This window comes from Paroedura picta, chromosome 1 (genome assembly GCF_049243985.1).
Source record: "Paroedura picta isolate Pp20150507F chromosome 1, Ppicta_v3.0, whole genome shotgun sequence".
NCBI lineage: Eukaryota > Metazoa > Chordata > Lepidosauria > Squamata > Gekkonidae > Paroedura > Paroedura picta.
The window spans coordinates 94,366,900-94,385,675 of record NC_135369.1 but is presented as its reverse complement, the minus strand read 5'-3'; the positions used below and the strand labels follow the sequence as shown (position 1 = coordinate 94,385,675).

The 18,776-nt window shown below is 43.1% G+C and overlaps 1 protein-coding gene across 2 annotated transcripts in view; it reads left to right on the top strand.

The window, feature by feature from the left end:
- IGF2R (insulin like growth factor 2 receptor) overlaps positions 1-18,776 on the top strand; it is a 103,073-nt gene that overhangs the window by 50,765 nt on the left and 33,532 nt on the right. For both annotated transcript variants that reach the window (XM_077348297.1, XM_077348307.1), the window contains exons 17-28: positions 1,185-1,300; positions 2,303-2,465; positions 3,490-3,663; positions 5,788-5,889; positions 7,041-7,142; positions 9,002-9,155; positions 9,731-9,898; positions 11,566-11,709; positions 12,723-12,901; positions 15,032-15,119; positions 15,684-15,899; positions 18,050-18,183. In XM_077348297.1, the coding sequence (XP_077204412.1) occupies positions 1,185-1,300; positions 2,303-2,465; positions 3,490-3,663; positions 5,788-5,889; positions 7,041-7,142; positions 9,002-9,155; positions 9,731-9,898; positions 11,566-11,709; positions 12,723-12,901; positions 15,032-15,119; positions 15,684-15,899; positions 18,050-18,183 (1,740 nt within the window). The remainder of the gene's footprint in view (positions 1-1,184; positions 1,301-2,302; positions 2,466-3,489; positions 3,664-5,787; positions 5,890-7,040; positions 7,143-9,001; positions 9,156-9,730; positions 9,899-11,565; positions 11,710-12,722; positions 12,902-15,031; positions 15,120-15,683; positions 15,900-18,049; positions 18,184-18,776) is intronic.

Sequence of the window (18,776 nt, the reverse complement as noted above, 5' to 3'; positions counted from 1 at the left end):
GAAATGGGTAAGCGGCACAGCTCCTTAAGGTGCAGACTTTATGCTGGGGATGGAAGTAAATGTGGTTATTTTGATTGATGTCAGTTGAGATTGAGGCTCTTTGCATGCTTCTGAATTAGTGCTACTGGTCTAGAAGGATGAGTCTATCAGGGGATTCCAGTGGACTCTTTGGATTCCACTTTCTGGGAGTGAAAGCTGAAGTTCACATGAGAACAGAACAACACATGTTATAAGTTGAAGCTTTCACTTTTTCTTAATAAGACCTAGGATTGAGATCCTGCCTAGATTGCCACAGGTGCAAGATAAAGAGGGCAATATTACCAATTTCTTCATCCTACAGAAACCCAGGACATATGCAATGCTGCTCTGGGGGATGTGAGACCTCAAGGAATAGTTTTGGGGAGAAATAGGAGATATCCTTTTGGCGGTGGGGAGACTGATAAAGATTGAGAGCCAGTTTGGTGGTGTGTTTAAGAGCATTGACCTCTAATCTGGAGAACCAGGTCTGATTCCCCACTCTTCCACATGCAGCCAACAGGGTGATCTTGGGCCAGTCTCAGTTCTCTCAGAGTTCTCTCAGCCTCACTCACATCACAGGATGTCTGTTAAGAGGATTGGAAGGGTATGCAGTTGTAAGCCACTTTGAGACTCCTTCATGTAATGAAAATAAGGGGTATAATAAACTAGTTCTTATTCCTAGAGTAGATCAGCCCTGACTGCTCCTTAGAAGGCCAGATCCTTAAGATGAAACTCAAATACTTTGGCCACCTCATGAGAAGGAAGGACTCCCTGGAGAAGAGCCTAATGCTGGGAGCGATTGAGGGCAAAAGAAGAAGGGGACGACAGAGAATGAGGTGGCTGGATGGAGTCACTGAAGCAGTCGGTGCAAACTTAGATGGACTTCGAGGAATGGTAGAGGACAGGAAGGCCTGGAGCATCATTGTCCATGGGATCCATGCGATGGGTCAGACACAACTTAGCACCTAACAACAACAATGGGGATTTTATTGTGTATTTAACTGTTTTATGTTGTAAACTGCCCTGAGAGCTAATTGGAGAATAGCGGTCTAAAAATTAAATATAATAATAATAAAAAAATAATAAAGTAATAGTGGTTTTTCAACTATGCTAATTATGTATGTTATGGTTGTTGTTTTTTGTACTGTGTGACTATGGCAATTTAGGAGGAAGACAATTACACGTATAACTTCAAGTGGTACACCAGCTATGCCTGTCCAGAGATACCCATAGAATGTGTTGTAATAGATCCACAAACCATGGAGCAATATGATCTTTCAAGGTACTGACAACAAAAAATGGGAGAAGAAAAAAATCCTGTTAAACAAGCTAGGAATGAAAGAGGTTGAGAAGTCTAAAAAATATTATAAAAATCTATTAAATTCACATTTTATTGCACAGTGCTAAAGGTCAGTTAAAATTAACTGTGCAATCAAATGCATATTAATAGATTTTTATGATAACATTTAGACATCTCAACCTCTTTGATCTTTCAAGGTAAACAACAAAGGATTCTTCATGTAAGCCTTAAAATGTAGATGCAAGTGCTTCATGAGTCCTTGCTGTCCAAAGCAAGATTTGGACATGATCCCTGCATGTGTGCAAGGATCCACAGACTGTGTGAAGCAGGATTTCCCTGTTTCCTCTTACTGCTGCAGTCCACTGAACCACCTAAAATTTTGCTCCTTGAACAGCATAGGGCACAATGTCCTCTGAAATTATATATATATTATATATATATATTATATATATATAATTATATATAACATCAGAAGAATTCCTGATGTTAGAGAACCAAATAGTCATGCTTCAAATGCAGATCCTTCTGGTGTCATCCTTTATTTTTAATATTGTAGGTTTTTATCTAAGAAATATATATATGCTTTCAGAATTGTATATATGTTTTCAGAATTGAATAGATGGATGCATACCACTTTTTCACTGTTTTCCACAATTGTTAGACAAATGAGTCTTAAGGGTTTGTGTGTGTGGGGGGGGGCATATTATTCCTCATGGTTGTTTGTGTCGTGCTTCTGGTTGTAGAAATCATCCCTATTCTTGGACTTGCAGTGTTCTGATGAGGCGGAGGTTATCACGCTTTGATGACTACATAATAAAATTTAAGTCTCTGTCCAGCCTAACGTAATATTCTTAGGGCATTTGTTACTGGTGGATGCACAGATGGAGGAACAAGCAAGTGCCATGTTCCTTCTCAGTGAATCCTTTTGTTAATGGAATTATTTTGTTCTGAACCAAGATCAACCCACATATTTGCAAATTTCAGTTTATCATTGTATGGAGACAGAAAGGAAAACTGGTTCGCTATGGACAACTCAGAAGAGGGTGCACGCAAAAAATATTACATAAATATCTGCCGCCCACTGAACCCTGTCCCAGGCTGTGACAGACGGGCATCAGTCTGTGAAATGACATACAAGAATGTTACTGTGAGTATCTCTATGCTAATGCTTGAAAGGCAACAAATTCTTATGAAGAATTCCTGATGTTAGAGAACCAAATAGTCATGCTTCAAATGCAGATCCTTCTGGTGTCATCCTTTATTTTTAATATTGTAGGTTTTTATCTAAGATCATTTTTTCGCAGCCACCCTAAGTAGAATTTGCTATTCATTGTCCTCATAGCAACAAAGTGGAGTTATTTTTTTTAGTGAATGCTGAATACCTGGAGGGTGTTAATTGCTGGCAACAGTACAGCTGCCCTAGAATCTGGTGGAGTGGGCTGATGGGCTTCAAAAGACCTCTTGTTTTACACATGCATCTTATGAAACCATTGGGGTCTCTGGGCTCCAGTCTACAAGGAATAAAATTTAATTGGTTTATAAGGTGTCATAAGACTCCTGCTTGTGTTTGATTCAACAAATTAACATTGCAGCCTCCCTGGAAATCCCCATTTTGTCAGCTTTGTCCTGTTTGACTGATAAGCAAGTATAAGCATAGAGACTACAATCTGTGACAAATTAGGAGAAAATATATTGATACTAATTTGTAAGGCTCTTGATCTTTCTTTGCATACCTTCACTTGAGGCTTCTATTATTTTTTCATTCTCTAGTTAAGCACCTTGTCTTCAGCACTTGTTCAGTTTTGTCTACTTTTTCTTATTGTGTGTATTGCAGTATCCATTTTCATCTTTGCCTGTGTAGAAAATAATCTTTTTACGTTTTCTTCTGAGGACCATTTAATTCTGGCTCAAAACTAACATTACCCCTTTCCTTTCCTTCTTCTCTCCCCTTTTGTTCCCAAGTGTGTTTCATATTAGCATCACCTCTTATCTTAGCAGGCTTCATATTAGCAGGCCTCTTACCTTTTTTGGCCAGTGCTTTTTGAACAGCACCCGAGGTTTAAAATACTGTCACAGTGTCCGTTTAATCTCAGTTACTCTTCACAACATGACCTAAAACAACCCCTTTTCTCCTCTGAAAACACTCTCTGTGTTTTATTTTCCAACTTCAGACTGGTTCGTCAGAAATCACCTCCATCAGCAACCTTGGGATTGCCAGTCATGGGCCAGTTATTGAAGGGCGTGGCAGAATCCTTCTCAACTACACCAATGGATCTCTGTGTGGCGAAGACAAGGCCATACCTTTAACAAGTCTAATCTATCTCAGTTGCTCCAAGGGCACTACTGTAAGTCCTTCTCCCCTTACTGTGACTTCAAAGGTTATCTGATCTTTCGTGAGTCTTCCTTGATGTTATTTGGACCAGTAATGAAGAGAGGCCTCAGTTTTTAAAATTCTGTGCATTTGGCTCATGTGCTGATGGCTGAAGAATGGTAGAGTTGGCAGGAATCGACTTGGACACACATTTCTTGGCAAAACTAGTTTTTTATGATATACTAGTAGTTACTTGATTTACATCCATGGTTTTCTCAGTGTATGCTAGAAAGGTGGGGAAAAGTAAACCATAGTGATTCACCTTAGTACATTTTTGTTTGCAAAAGTGTTCATGCAATGTAGACTCCTTTATTTTAAACACATTTTGAGTAAGCCTTGCCCCAAACTTGTGTGCTTAAAGATAACCCATTGTTGACTGTAATCTTAATTGAAAGCAGAGGCATAAGCAGCTGACTTTTCTAAACTCCCTGGTTCAAGTCACATTGAGGGGGTAGGATGGATTTGCCAGGTTATGCTATCAGGGACATTCAGTCTATGAGGCTATAGCTGGTGGGAGAAGAAAAGAACCATCTGCCTCAGGATTTCTTCACTCCTTGGAACTTTGTGACCCTCCCCCGACATTGCATAATTTGAAAATTACTCATCATGCCAAATGAGACTGGTCTCTGGAGTTGTGGTTATGTCCTTTCCCCTCCGTCTTCTTAGTGGCTGTCTTTGCAGGGGGATGGGAGACTAGTTGCTGGCCAAATACCTCAGACAGAATATTTATAAACTGAGAAAAGAGGAATTTCTAGGTTCAGAAATCAAGTTTCAGATTAAATTAAATTCATCCAAATTCCAGCCTACTACCCAGAATGTATCAGGAGCCTGCGATGCATGCTGGCCTCTGTAGTTCCCAGAATGCACTAGGTGCAATGGACACTTCATGTCCAGTTGCTCTGTTGGGAGAAGGAAGAGAAGAAGGAAACAGACAGCAAGTATTTTCCTCCCCTCAGTTGCCTGTTGGTACTGCTACATCATTTTTTTGCAGTAGTGCAATTAAGTTGAGGTGGGAGAAGGGGGACCCTGAGAGCTTCGCCTGTGTCAGCATGAGATGAGCAGTATTATTTTGAGGTCAAAATCAAACTTGGGGTGAAAGTACTTGCCAATTTATTAGTAAATGGCTTGGTTTGTTAGAAATCAATTCTAAAGAAAAGTGAAGCTCACCTATTTCTACTTAAAGTTTGCTTGAAGAGATACTACAGTTTGTCCATTTAAAATGGCTGCCCAATGTAATCAGGCAGAGTTATATGGAATATATACCATACGCTGAATGCCAGCTTGATCCAATGAAATGTTATTTATCCCAGTCAACTTGTTCACTCAGCATTTTAACATCCAAAATTTGAATATTATTATGTGTTACTAGTAATCAAGCCCGCTGTATGACCAATACAGCGGGCGCTAGATACTCACAGTATTGCGGGTGCTCCGTGGTTGGTGGCCCGAGGCGTGGGAGTCGGTTGGCACCTTTTGATGAGCGCGGCTGGCGGGTGCTCTGTGGCGGCGGCCTGACGGCGGGGGCTCCCTCGGGCGGCGGCCTGACGCGTCGGAGGCGCTTCGTGCCTCCGCCGCGTCAGGCCACCGACAAAGGAGCAACTGCGAGCCGCGCTGTGCGCGGCTCGCAGTTGCTCGGGGCTGGGAATCGGAGGGACCAATCGGCAGGCGCTTCGTGCCTGCCGATTGGTCCCTCCGATTGTCTGTCCGGAGGAAGGGTCCAATCCGGACCCTTCCTCATCCCGGACACATCCCACCCCAGAACCCCTTACCCTTTTATTTAGTCCGCAGCGCCCGCGGTGCCGCGGGCGGTGTTGAGATAAGGAATGTAACCTGCATGTTAAAGATGGTTTATTTGTTCATGTGAACTTGTTTGTGTAGCTGTTTTGCAGAAGTGTTGACATTTTGTATGGTACCAAAAGTGCACTGGGATGGAAAAAATACCCTTCTTTTAAAGTTGCAGCACCAACAGCTGAGACTGTATGCCAGAGTAATAGGATCAAAAATTGCAGTGGACTTACAATGAATCTATGTGGTCCTTATGAAGCTGGGTTGTTCTGACCACTGCTTGCCTTGACTTACTGATCTCTTGTATTTGCAGAGTAGCAGCCCTAGGTTCTTGGAGATTAAAGAATGTGTTGCAACGTTTCTGTGGGAAACTGAAGCTGCTTGTCCAATCTCAGTAACAGAAGGAGACTCTCAGGTGAGGAGAGGAGGAGAGAATGTTATAGACCAGTGGTCCCCAACCTTTTTATCACCGGGGACCGGTCAACGCTTGACAATTTTACTGAGGCCCGGGAGGGGGGGGGTGGCTGGCTTTTGCCGAAAGGCATCGCCGCCGCCTGAGCCCCTGCTCCGCTTGCTTTCCCGCCGATGAACATGACTTCCCGCTGCCCGCTGGGGGGTGCTGCCAGCAGCAGCTGCGCAGTGCCATGCTGAGGGGGAGCCCCAGCCATGGCAGCCGCTGGAGAGCACCAAAGGTGAGCCGGCGGCAGAGTGGCAGGGCAGCCCCCGGGGCAGCAGCCAGGGAGGAGGATGAGGGGGAGCCGCGGCCCGGTACCAACTGATCTACGGACCGGTACCGGTCCCCGGACCGGAGGTTGGGGACCACTGTTATAGACAATCTTGTAAATCTTGGACATATTGCATGTGTTTAGATAGTTTATGGTTCTTATTGTCCAAATCCTGTGCATGTTAACATTGGAGTTGATACCACTGCATTTTGGAAAAAAGCAAACTCATAGTCTTCGCCATCAACTGCTGCAGGGAGAATTGGTTGTAACTTCCAAGGCACTTTCTGTCTTTCTTCTCTGTCCCCTAACTATAGGAAATTAACTTCTGTAGGTCGCAGTAATCCTGCTTTCATTGCAGTCTCAATTTTAGAATGACAGCCATCCATCCATATAATTCTGTTGTATTATACTGATTTAAAAAGTAACAACAACCCACCCATATACTTTTCTTTGAGGCTATTTACTTTGGACTTGTAGAGTTTTGCTGCATTTGATTCAGTGGGCTTAGAATCATACAGGCCATCTAATCCAGCCCCCTGCTCAATGCAGGGTCAGCCTGACGCATCTAGCTGCTGCTTGAAGATGGTTAGTGCGGGGGAGCTCACCATCTCCCTAGGCAGCCTATATCACCACTGAACTACTCTGATTGAATCCCCCCCCCCCATATCTAGCCAGTACTGTCCTACACATAGGGTTGCATTGTTTGTAACTTAACTAATATGGAAGGTATCTCCTCCCTTGACCTTTCTGCTTCAAATATGAATATACCTTAGAGGTTTAAGTTTTGATTACATCTCTTCTCTACCTCTTTGACATCTTATAATTTATGGTTGTTTTTCAGAGTTGTTCTGTAAAAGATCCCAACAGTGGCTTTGAGTTTAACTTGGAACCATTAGCTTCAGAAAGTGCCTATATTGTTGTGAGCAGTAGGAATGCATACATGGTAATGTTTTTTTTTGTTTCCTATTCTAAGTATAGAATTGTATAATAAATATATTATATTTATATAATAAATAAATATTACCAAGATTTATAACCTTTTGCTATATATATATCTGTAAATCGCTCCTGCGGAGTGGTAGTAATAAAGCAGTAAGGGCTAAAGGGGAGGAGAATGGGCAGGCCCTGTCCGTGATAAAAACCTGGAGGGCCCAATCAGGAGCCGCAAAGCGGCCACTCGAGGGTCAAGCGGCCAATTTCGCGCGGCTCCCCATTGGCTGGTTGGCCCGGCCTTACCTGGGCTGGCCGGGGAGTCGCCACGCAGACAACGAAGCCTTCCTGCATGTTAAGTCCACCAGCCGGTTTCTCGCCCTAGGGAAAGGAGCAGGGATGCTGCATTGCAGAAGTGGCATCCCTGGTCCTTTCCTGCCCGGGGTTCCTTTCCCGCTGGGAAAAGGAGCAGGAATGCGGCGTCAAAGATGCGGCGGCCCTACTCCTTTCCCGCCCCCCATGCGGCTGCCTGGGAAGCCTCCCGCCGTGCCTTCGTCCCACGAAGGCTTTGCTGGGGACGGCGCATACCCCCCGGTTCAGACCACGCCGCGCCGATCCTCTGACCGCGCCATGCAAGGCCTGCCATGCCACGCCGCGCCGACCGCCCATGCTCCCCCACTCACCCACCAAGGCCCTCTCCCCAGGCTTCCAGCAATGGCGCGTCCATGCCGCTCCCCTGCTGTGCTGCCCCACTCCTGCTCTTCCGACGCCGACGCCGCTAATGCAGTGCCCGCCCACACAGCCTTCGTCCCCGGCCTTTAGATGCCCATTTTTACAAATGGGCTTTATTACTATTATATAATAATTCAACAGCAAGTCATGAGCAAGAAATAGAAAGCATTAATTTTTCTTCTTCCACATTCATGAAAAGAACTTGCAGCTGAGTAGAAGATTACCAAGCATCAGATGAACAGAGGGAAAGACTGATGAAGTTTATAAAATAATACAAGCACAGTTGTGCACAATTTTTAAAGCTTACTCTCAAATGTAGAACTTATGTAATGTACATTTATGCCTTGGGAGGGGGGACACTGGAAGTTTCCCTGAATCAGAATAGTCTTATATTAAGAGAATATAAATGGATTAAAATTGTATTAAATGCATTAAAGGATCGTATTATTAAAAGACTAGCAAAAAAGCCCATTGAACCTAAAAATACAATGGGTGGTAGCCCCAGGCAGGCCTGGAGAGGTCTCAGTGGACCTTTTGAGGGCCGGGGGGAGGGCTGCCATTCTTCCCCCCCCCACAGGCAGCCTACTCAGGGTGTCACCTACTTTGTGGCTACTCAGGGTGGGGGTGAGCACTGTGGGGGCTCCCTCCTTCCCCCACCCCCCTCGGGCCTGTTGTTCCAGCCTCTCTGCCCTCCCTCCCAGCTCCCATTTACCTGGCTGGTGCTTCTTCCATATGGAAGAAGTTGGAAGGGGATGTGGCCAAGGGCAGGACAGCCCTCCTGATTGGCTGTTTGTTGGATGGATGGCCAATCAGGGATGGACAGCCTACTTGATTGGTAAGTGATGAGTCCCAACTCCTCCCAGCACCCTCTTACCATTTTATTTATATGTTCAGAGAGGAGAAATAATGACGGTATAATGCTCTTGCAAAAAAACTGTACTGTTAACATTATTCTGTCTTGTATTTTGTTTTGTGGTTTTGTTTGTTGGTTTTAATTCGAAGACTTTGTTTCATTCTGCTATCTTTTATTAATGAAAATCTTTATTAAAATTATATTTGAAAAAAATAGTCTGTAATTAAGAGGCCAGACTCTCTTAAGAGTCATCAGTGCAACTAATTACTATATGTTGAATCTCTTAGTTAAACATTTGTGGCCCTGCGAAAGATTGTGGGATTATTGATGGTAGTCCAGCAGCTGGTTGTGAAACACGTGATCTGAAACACGTTCGTTTGGTGAAGCTGAATAAAACCCTTCAACTATCGACAGAAGGATATCTGACCCTTACGTACACTGGTAAATTGCTTTGGAATCACATTGGTCTGTATTTGTAGTCTTCATTATGCTGGCTTCCATATATGGAGAAGGTTAGGTTGAATGCAGGGGGCTAATATTATAATACATTATTGCTATACCTGCCTTGCCTCCAAGCAGCTTGGGACAGTGTACATGGTCTTCTTCCACTTTTAACCTCTTCATCTGATCACAGAGGCCTTCAAGGACTCTGTGTCCTTCTGCGGGTTCTTATTGATACCCCAGCCACCATGCAGGTTTCTAGGGTGAACTTAAGGGTGCACCAGCTCTTAATTTTTGTCAGTTTTGGGTAATGAGATTCAAGAGGTTTTGACCATAGTTGGAGATGCTGAGAACACTGGGGGGCACTTGTGCCACTATTTATTTGATTTTCATTTTGGTCTGCCACAAGAGCTCGTTCTGGAGGCTGCATGGGGGTTCATTACACTGCTGAAGTGTCATGGGAATAGGAAAGTAGGTGACAAATGGGCATGCGATTTTAAAGGGGTAAGTAAAGGCTTTTAAAATTTTAGAAGGTAATGTTTGATATCTTGATTTGAAACATTCTCACTCTTCAGGGCAGGCTGATCGTTTTACTGTGAACTTTATCTGCAATGATTCCTATCCTGGAAATCTCAAGTTTGTACATGAAGAAACTAATCCTGCACAAAACTTTATGAATACTTACTTTGAGTTTCATACAGCCCTGGCCTGCACACCTGCTCCAGTAGACTGTCAAGTTACTGGTAAGTAAATTGAAGTAGAGAGATTCCCCAAGATTCTGTATTTTTAGTGCAATATGCAGATCATGCACTGGAAGCTGGAAGGTTGCATAATTAATTGGAATTAGACTCTTAATGTTCCTGCTGCATTATAAGAAGGTTAGCTTGTTTAATTTGGGAGTCAGTTATGCTTTATAAACTCCCCTTCTCCCCAAGTTCTTTCTGTAGGCTGCTTTTCTTCCTCATATTGGAACACCCAATTTAAGAAGCTTTAAATGGCATAAAATAGAATAATAAATTCTCAACAACTGACCAGTAAAACAATAGACTAATCAGTTGAAAGGTCTTCTAGAACAAGGAGGTCTTTCATCTCCTGCTGCAGACCTCATCAATTGATCTTAAAATTTGGGCAGGTTGATATGGGTACCATAGTTGCTTAGGGCTTTAAAGATCAAAAAGAACACACAAAAGATTGTGAAAATGTGTGGGGAATGTGAGAGAGGGAATTAAATTGTGGCCTTCTGCTTTATTCAACTTTGACTCATTAAAGTTAATTTTCTAAAGAAAATTAGGTTGTACTTCTCCTATATGCACGACTTAGATGAAAAATGGATTGCTTGCTTGCTTAATTGCTCTGCCTTTTTACAACCTAAATTAATGAGATGACCTTAGTAAAAACATGTAATAACTGAAAATTTGTATTGCTTCTTTAAAGTATGTCCTTTGCTTACTTGGTCTCCAAGATGAAGAAATGTTGAAAAGGAAAGAGCCAAAATCTTTCAACATTCTAAGCAGTTTAGATTCTGTACTAAGCTTGAATAACTTGTCAATAAGTAACCTTGTGATTACTGGACTATCTAGTAGAGACTGTGTCCTTTCAGAATTTGTACAGGACTGTCAACTCCAGGTGCCCTGCTGGATCAGACCAGTGGTCTGTCTAGCTCAGCATCCTGCCTCACACAGTGGCCAACCAGTTCCTCTCATGGACCAGCAGAGTAGAGGCGTTACCCTAATGCTGCCTCCCTTTCCATTTAGTCACTGTCTCTAGTAGCCATTGAAACTCCGATCCTCCCTCAATTATTCTGATCCCCTTTTAAAGCCATTTATACCTGTGGCCATAACTACATCCTCTGTCAGTGGATTTCATAATTTAAGCAGGCATTTTATTCTGTTTGTCCTGAATCTACTGCCTGTTGAAATCATTGGGTGTCCCCAAATTCTGGTATTTTGGGAGGAAACATTCCCTGTCCGCTATCTCTGTCCCATGCTTCATTTTATAAACCTCCATCTTTCTTTTCTTAGTGGTGTATTTCCTAGACTGAAAACTCCCAGACTCTTCAGCCTTTTCTCCCAGGCAAAGTGCTCCAGGCCCTTAATCATTGTGGTGGCCCTCTTCTGTGCTGCTTGTTCTTTGGATTCCCAGAGATACAAGTGAGGGAGGGGAAGAACAAGTCTCAAGGCCTTTGGAACTGAGTGCTCTGATGGCAGTGGTATGAAACTAGTACCTTTGTGCCATACGCTTCTTGATGGCCTAGGGATTGATTCATTGGACCCTACTCCGCTTCATCAGGCACATGAATCTCGTAGAAACAGAATCATATCTTCCTCTCCAGTTGCTCATCCATGAAAGTGGGATTCACGTGGATGAAATGTGCACAATCAAGCTTGTTTGTTTGTTTCCTGGGTTTCAGATTCTGCTGGCAATGAATATGACCTGAGTGACTTGAGCAAAGACAGCGAGCCATGGGTTGCACTAGATACTTCGAAAGATGCAAAAAGAAGGACTTTCTATCTGAATGTTTGTAAACCTCTTCCCCACATACCTGGGTGCCCCAGTAAGCATCTTAATATATTACTTCAGTAGTAGAATTGGTTCAGAAAGCTGCCAGTGCAGCAGGCTATGTGTATGCTTCTCTCTCCCCATCCCTTCTATTGTAAAATCTCTTTATTGTCTGCTGATGCAATCTCCTCCTCTACCTGCCTTCTTTTTGCATTCTGTTCTGCTCTGTTATTGTACAGGAGAGGTGTTCTGGTTTCTCTTAATTACTTGTGCGTCACAGCTTTGGATAAGGCAACTAAGCGTGAAGGGGACATTTCCTCAGGTAGTCTGTGGCTAGGCCATAAAGGCTTTCAAATGATATTTAGTTGATGAAATTTAATTGAGTTGTTCCTAAGGCTTTTGATGGATGTAGAAATGGTGTTACTTGCTGTTGAACATTGTGGTTTGAGTACTGGAGTAGGATTTGTGAGACCTGGTGCTATGAAGAAGTTCTCTGAGTGATCAGTTACCTGCACTCAGCCTAATACACCCCACAGGTCCATGAAAGACTTCATAGCAAATCAGCTGCACACTGAACTGAACCTCAGACACTAAGTGTCCCCATTAGAGTGCCTGCCGGTATAGGCAGTGATACGTACGTCCCATGTGACTCCTGGTAGCAATTGAGCTGTACCGGCTGAAGCTTGTGGGTTGACTCAAAGGGCAGTTTTGTGCAGAGCATAATTACCATAGTGTAAATTTGAGGTTGCGGAGTTATGGATTTACAGGCTCAGATCAGGTTAGGAAACCATCGTTTGGGCTAAATGAAGATAAAAGAAACCATGTTCAGCAGTTGAATTTAATTGTTTCTGTAGCCACAATGGGAGTCCAGGCTCTAAAGAGAACAAGGGTCATCTGGACCTCACAAAATGTGGGGAGCAGAATGTCTTACCAACTATATATGACTCTGCCAGGATTAAAAGAGAGTGGAAAGCATATCTTTAAGTTCTCCTGACCTTTTAAAAATGAATAGTGTGACTTTTGGTGAAGGAGAAAAGCAAATGTTGAAATGTTCCCTCTTGGCTGCAGGTGGTGCAATAGGCGCTTGTATGAAGACTGCAGACAAAGGTCAGAGTCTTGGTGTGATTCAGATGAGTCCTCAAGCAGCCTCAGATGGGTCCCTTAGCATGGTATACTTGAGTGGGGACAAATGCAAAGGTAACCAGCGGTACTCGGCACGAATCATCTTCCAGTGCGATCATTCTATGGTAAGCTTTTGGGGAAGCTGTGCAAAGTATGTGGAGCTGGATTCAGTGGATCATTCACAGCGTTTTCTTCCAGCAGAAGAGCTCCTTTTGCTCCTAGAAGAGATGCTTAGGAGTCCAGAGAGAACAATGGCCCATCTAGTCCTGCATCCCCTCCCACACAGTGTTCAACCAGCTGCTCTGGAGGGCAAGATGACAATACCTTTCTCTGATGCTGACCTCTGGCACGGGTGTTCAGAAGCTTGCTGCTTCTGCCTGTGAAGGTTTCTTTTACTCACCATGGCTAGCAGATATTTATGGACTTCTCCATAAATATCTCAGACTTAAAAAAAAATCATCTCTGCTAGTGGCCATCACTGCATTCTCTTCTATTGGCCAAAGTCTCCTTGTTATACAGGAAAATGCCACTGTTCTTGCAATGGGTCCAATGCAAGAGTTCTTTTATGTAATATTTGTACTTCCCTCTTCTCTCCCCTCCTTCCCCAAATCAAGATGGAAATCTCAGAGCAGATTGCTGTACTGTATGATAGTCAATGGGATAGCAATTTACATTATAAGTTCCCTTCTTCTTGAAGGTAGTATTTATTCATTCAGAAGTCACATTCAATTTTTTGATGTTGAATTTCTTAATGGTTCATAACTCAAACAGGAAATCACAATGAAATGACAATATTGGCTTGTATTGCTCCTTCAGAAGGGAAGGTATACCTCTTGTGGACACTCAGATATCAGCTGAGCTCAGTTCAACTGAGATGGTGTTGACCTTTTACAATAATAATGAGGAAGGACTGATTTACAGGTTACAACTGCAAGAAGAAGTAAAAGAACCTGTTTTTTTGTTCCCTGTTTTTGCTGTTTGACGGAGTCCCAAGGCATCTTACAAACACCTTTCCCTTCCTCTCCCCACAGCAGATATCCTGTGAGGAAGGTGGGACTGAGTTCTAAGAGAACTGCTCTGGAAGAACAGCTCTAAGAACTGTGACTGGCCCATGGTCATCCAGCTGGCTGCATGTGGAGGAGTGGGGAATCAAACCCAATTCTCTATAGCAGGGGTAGTCAACCTGTAGTTCTCCAGATGTTCATGGACTACCATTCCTATGGACCAAAAATGCTGACAGGGACTCATGGGAATTGTAGTCCATGAACATCTGGAGGACCACAGGTTGACTACCCCTGCTCTAGAGTCTTACAAATCCATGCCCATGTATCTCCAAATTTTGGAGACCTAAGTTTGAAGTATTTTGTCGCTCGTTAGCTAATTATCTGAAGAAATTGAAATTCAGCTGTGTTAACAAGAAACACTGGATTAAAATGATACTAAATGTGAGGGACACAGCAACTATTATAAAAGTAGCAAAGTTTTTACTAGCACTTTTTAATGAAAATCTTTTACGATAGATTTTACATCTGAAACTGTTTGAAATTTTCATTTTATGCTTTGCAATTTTATGCCAATAAAGGTACTCTGAATCTAGAGTCTAGCACTGGCTTTCAGATAGGCAGCATCAGCCACAGCTACAGTATTGGCAAGAGATAACCCCCCCCCCCCTTGTGATTTCTAGATGTCTGTGCTGTTTTGAGGCCTTTTTGGAATATGAAGTTCACATTTAATTTCACGGCTATTTAGCAAGAGGCACAAGGAACTTCCTGGATTCAGACCTACCTGTACTGTCAACTGCACTTGTGTTGATGGAATTCAGGCTGCTGTAGTTTTGTTCTAGCCAGTTTCCTTTGAAGGGATCATGTTTCCTTGTGGGCAAAAGTGCTCTGTGTTGTGATACTGGAGATATGGTTGAAGTGGTGACTGCCTCTGCCATGGGATCTCTGCTCTGACAGCCAAATTGTGTGCTTCTGCCAGAAGGAGCTGTATCACAGCCATTCCTGCTCTGGCTGCTTTCCCAACTTCAGCATACCAAACCATGCAGACCATGCATTTAGGGGATGTCCAGACACCAAACTTTGGGCTCCTGACTTATCCTGCTATGTGGAATTTAGATACACTGAAGCGTTAGTTGTATATTTTAACACTGGAAAGTTGGAAAGGTGTATTTGTGTAGGTAAATGATGGGTTGAATTTGATATGTGTGAATATGTAAAACTGGCCAACTATCTTCTCTCATTTTTATGCTGTAGGGATCACCAGTCTTCCAACATGAAGAGGATTGTGAGTTTGTGTTTCTCTGGCAGCATGTTGCAGCATGTCCTGTGCGGAGAGCCGAAGGCAAGTATGAGTGCTTGGTATTGGCTTAAAAAAAAAAAAAAGCACATCTAAAGTCTGTTGTGTAGAAGTGCTCTGTTCCCTACCATGCATGGTGCCAATTAATTGAGCCCTTTTGGTCTGTCCCTCCCCCCAAGTGTATCTCAGAACCTCTTTTGGTTGCCAAAAGTTCATGAACAAAATGCTTCACAGAGCAGCTAGCTGCTGTGAGGGAACAGAGTCAGACAAAATTGCTCTTCCTCTACACCAAGCCACTCCTGGAACAGGGGGGTCTGGAGAACCACACATCCCTTGCTGTTCTTTAGGATCTGGGAGTGATATGACATGCAGCTCAGTAGAAGAATGCGGGAAGAAGGGGAGTTGACAGAAATTGCCCTTTTTAAAATTACTACATCAGTTATAATGACATGAAATGAACAGCTATAGACTTTGAACAACAACAATAATAAAAGATTTATTCTGACATGTTTGGTCGATGTGCTGACCTGGCATAGATTTTGCTATAAATTCAGTTCCATGTGTGGCTGTGTATCTGAATTTCCCCCCCCCCCCCTGTTTTTTTTAAAGGTGAGAATTGTCAAGTGAAAGATCCAAGGTATGGTTATGTGTATAACCTGATGCCACTTTCTGGGAAGGAAATAAAAGTAAAGACAGCTGAATATGACTACTACTTCAGTATTTGCCAAGGACTAAGAACAATGAAGTGCAAAGATTCACCCCCTGAAACTGTAGTATCATCATGTCAAGTAAAGAAGCAAGAACCAACTATTAAAAAAATAGCAGGTATAGTCCTCCTGGGGTTTATAGAATAGATAGATCAGACAAATTGAGGGCTGCCTGGTTTCGCAGGTACAGGCACATGAAGAACCTAATAGATGTCCAGGGTGAATGGCTAAATGGATCTTTTAAATTTAAAACCAACATGTGCCTGTTGTTGGTCTTTAGAGGGACAGGGGGTGCATCTTAGAAGCTGTTGCTTATGCTCCAAGATCCATAACTGCTTCCATTTGACTGAGACAGGCAATGAAAAGTGTGGAGATTATAGGGGGGGGGAAGCTCTTGGTTGTTTTACAATTGGATACATTCCAATTGAATACATTGGATACATTCCAATTGAAGCTGGATGTATTCACCAGAATTTAAAGTTTCCCAGAGAACTGTTGAAACTTTGCCCCTAGAATCCAGCTTCCAAGGAGCACTCAGAGCAGCATGTGGCCCTGCCTGGGAAGTGAACAGACTGAGAATGAAGCTGCTGCATTGGTCACCCAGTGGTCCTCACAATAGGGGTTTGAACCTAGGTTGTCCCAATCTTAGTTTGGTACTAGACAATAGGCCACCATGCCTTGTAACACTTAACATTTATAGAATGCTTGCAGCGTGTAAAGTACTGTACGATACATTGCCTACTCAGGCACAATGAGGCTCAGAATTTTACACTCGGAAACTCTTTTTGTTAGACCTACAGTCATCCCCTTTATAGAAATGTAAGTCAGATCAGGATGGTGTAGAATTGGGGGGCAGGTGTTGATGGTGGAGGATCATATAAATACTTGGGAATGGCATTTCTGTGCTGAAAGTAACATCACAATTTCCATAACAAAAAAAGCTACATGACTATTGTGGAACCTATGTGGCACTTCTCCAAACATAAACATACAATGCAGTAATATAAATATTAAATACCTACAATTTTGATTACCACAATAATTTAATTATATAGAACTTTCTCTGCCCAACCCTGTTGAACCTGTTTACATTGTATTTCCTCACTGTCTTCTTGCACTTTCCCTAGCCCAAGGCTTGCCACTGGGGTGAGAGAAAAGTATCCAAGGCTACTGTAATTGTGAAGCCTGTCTCTGTAAGAAGCCAGTGCATCCTCCCCTTCATTTTCTGCCTTCTCCCCCACTCCCTAGCATGAGACACAGCAGCTTGGGTGAGAGATTGCTGAGGTGCCTGAAGGAGAGCAAGCTAGATGTAAAGAAAGGGAAGTAGAACCACCACCTCCACCATTCCACTGTGGTCAGCTTGATCTTCTTTCAGGTGGCTTTTGTGGTGGACTTACAGTGTCTTTATAGCTGGTTTGCTCTCCTGTTGGCAGCCATCCAGGTACTGAGATGAGAATGCAGAAGCCCAGAGGAGAACGGTGGTTTTTTGGAGAAAACCCCTTGTTCCATCCTAGGGCATGAGTCCGTACCTCAGGAAAGCTTACAGCTTACCTGTCCTCCTGTCCCTCCAATAGCAGCTGTTTCAAGATGAGCATCACCGAGCAACCACAAATCTCCCCAGTCGATGCCCGTCAGGCATTGCCTGCTTTTCTAAAACATGAGGTGGGTGCCATGTTGTATGACAGTGCTCAGAAGAGCCATAGGTGGCTCCTGAGCCACTGAGTATCACTGATATAGGTGTGGCATCAGTAATGCATAGAAGTACTGTTGCCCTATCATGGGTTACAGTATGCACCTCCAACCTTGGCCAACTCCATAAACCCTGTTGAGCCACCCTTTTTTCAGTGCTGGGAACATCAGCCCCCCCCCAGCAGAAAAAGGCTGATATTTTTCCTCAGTCAAATTGGAAACTAAGGGGCATTCTAGCATTTTATCAGCTCTCATTTTCCATGTCCTTCTGTGTAGTGCTGCTCCAAACCTAAATGCTTGGTGTCATTGGTATCAAGTAAAGAGATGTTGACACTACCACCTTCTCATGAGGAAACACCCAAAATGCAACAGAAGGTTCTGGTATCATCCTATATCCATCCATATTCTATCAATAATAAGATGGAAGCCAAAATGAGCTCAGATTGTGGTCAAGTCAGGATTTTCTTTAGTGCATTTGGCAGGCTGAAGATTGGCAGAGAGTTCATCCTGCTCGCTGAAATCCCTCCTAATGCTTCCAAATTTTCTTTTTAATACTTCCTTTAAATATTTTACTATTAGGACTATACACCACAAAGCTGACCTATGAAAATAGATTGATCAAGATAAACTATACCGGAGGAGAGAGATGCCACAAAATATACGAGCGGTCAACAGCTATATTTTTTTACTGCGACCCTGATGACAGTTTGGAGGTAAGCAGATCATATCGGACTCTCATTTCTTCATAAGTCAATGGTGATCACTGACAGTGGGTTGCATATAGCCACCACAAGCAGAAGATGCTGTCAGATCCAGTTTTTCCTAGTGGTCCCTTTTGCGGAGTGGCTATTCCAGATTCTGCTTTTATATGGAATCCTGAGGTTCCAGACATTACTCTGGAAGATGGAAAGAGAATTTGGTGGCAGAATAAGAATGTTATCATATTACATTTTAACACATTCTCCTGATGAAGCCTTTTGGCAAAAGACATGGGGAATTTTGGGAAACTTTAATAAATATTTTAATCTAATTTTGACTTAGTTTTTTTATCTGTGTAGAGCAGAGGTAGTCAAACTGCGGCCCTCCAGATGTTAATGGACTACAATTCCCATGAGCCGCTGCCAGCAAATGCTGGCAGGGGCTTATGGGAATTGTAGTCCATGGGGATCTGGAGGGCTGCAGTTTGACTGCCCCTGGTGTAGAGCTTTGAATCTCATGCTTTTTTCCCAGAAAAGTCGAGCTTTGTGCTAAATAATCTTGGTAAACCAGTTATTCAGTATTGGCATGACTTAGAACTCTTACATGT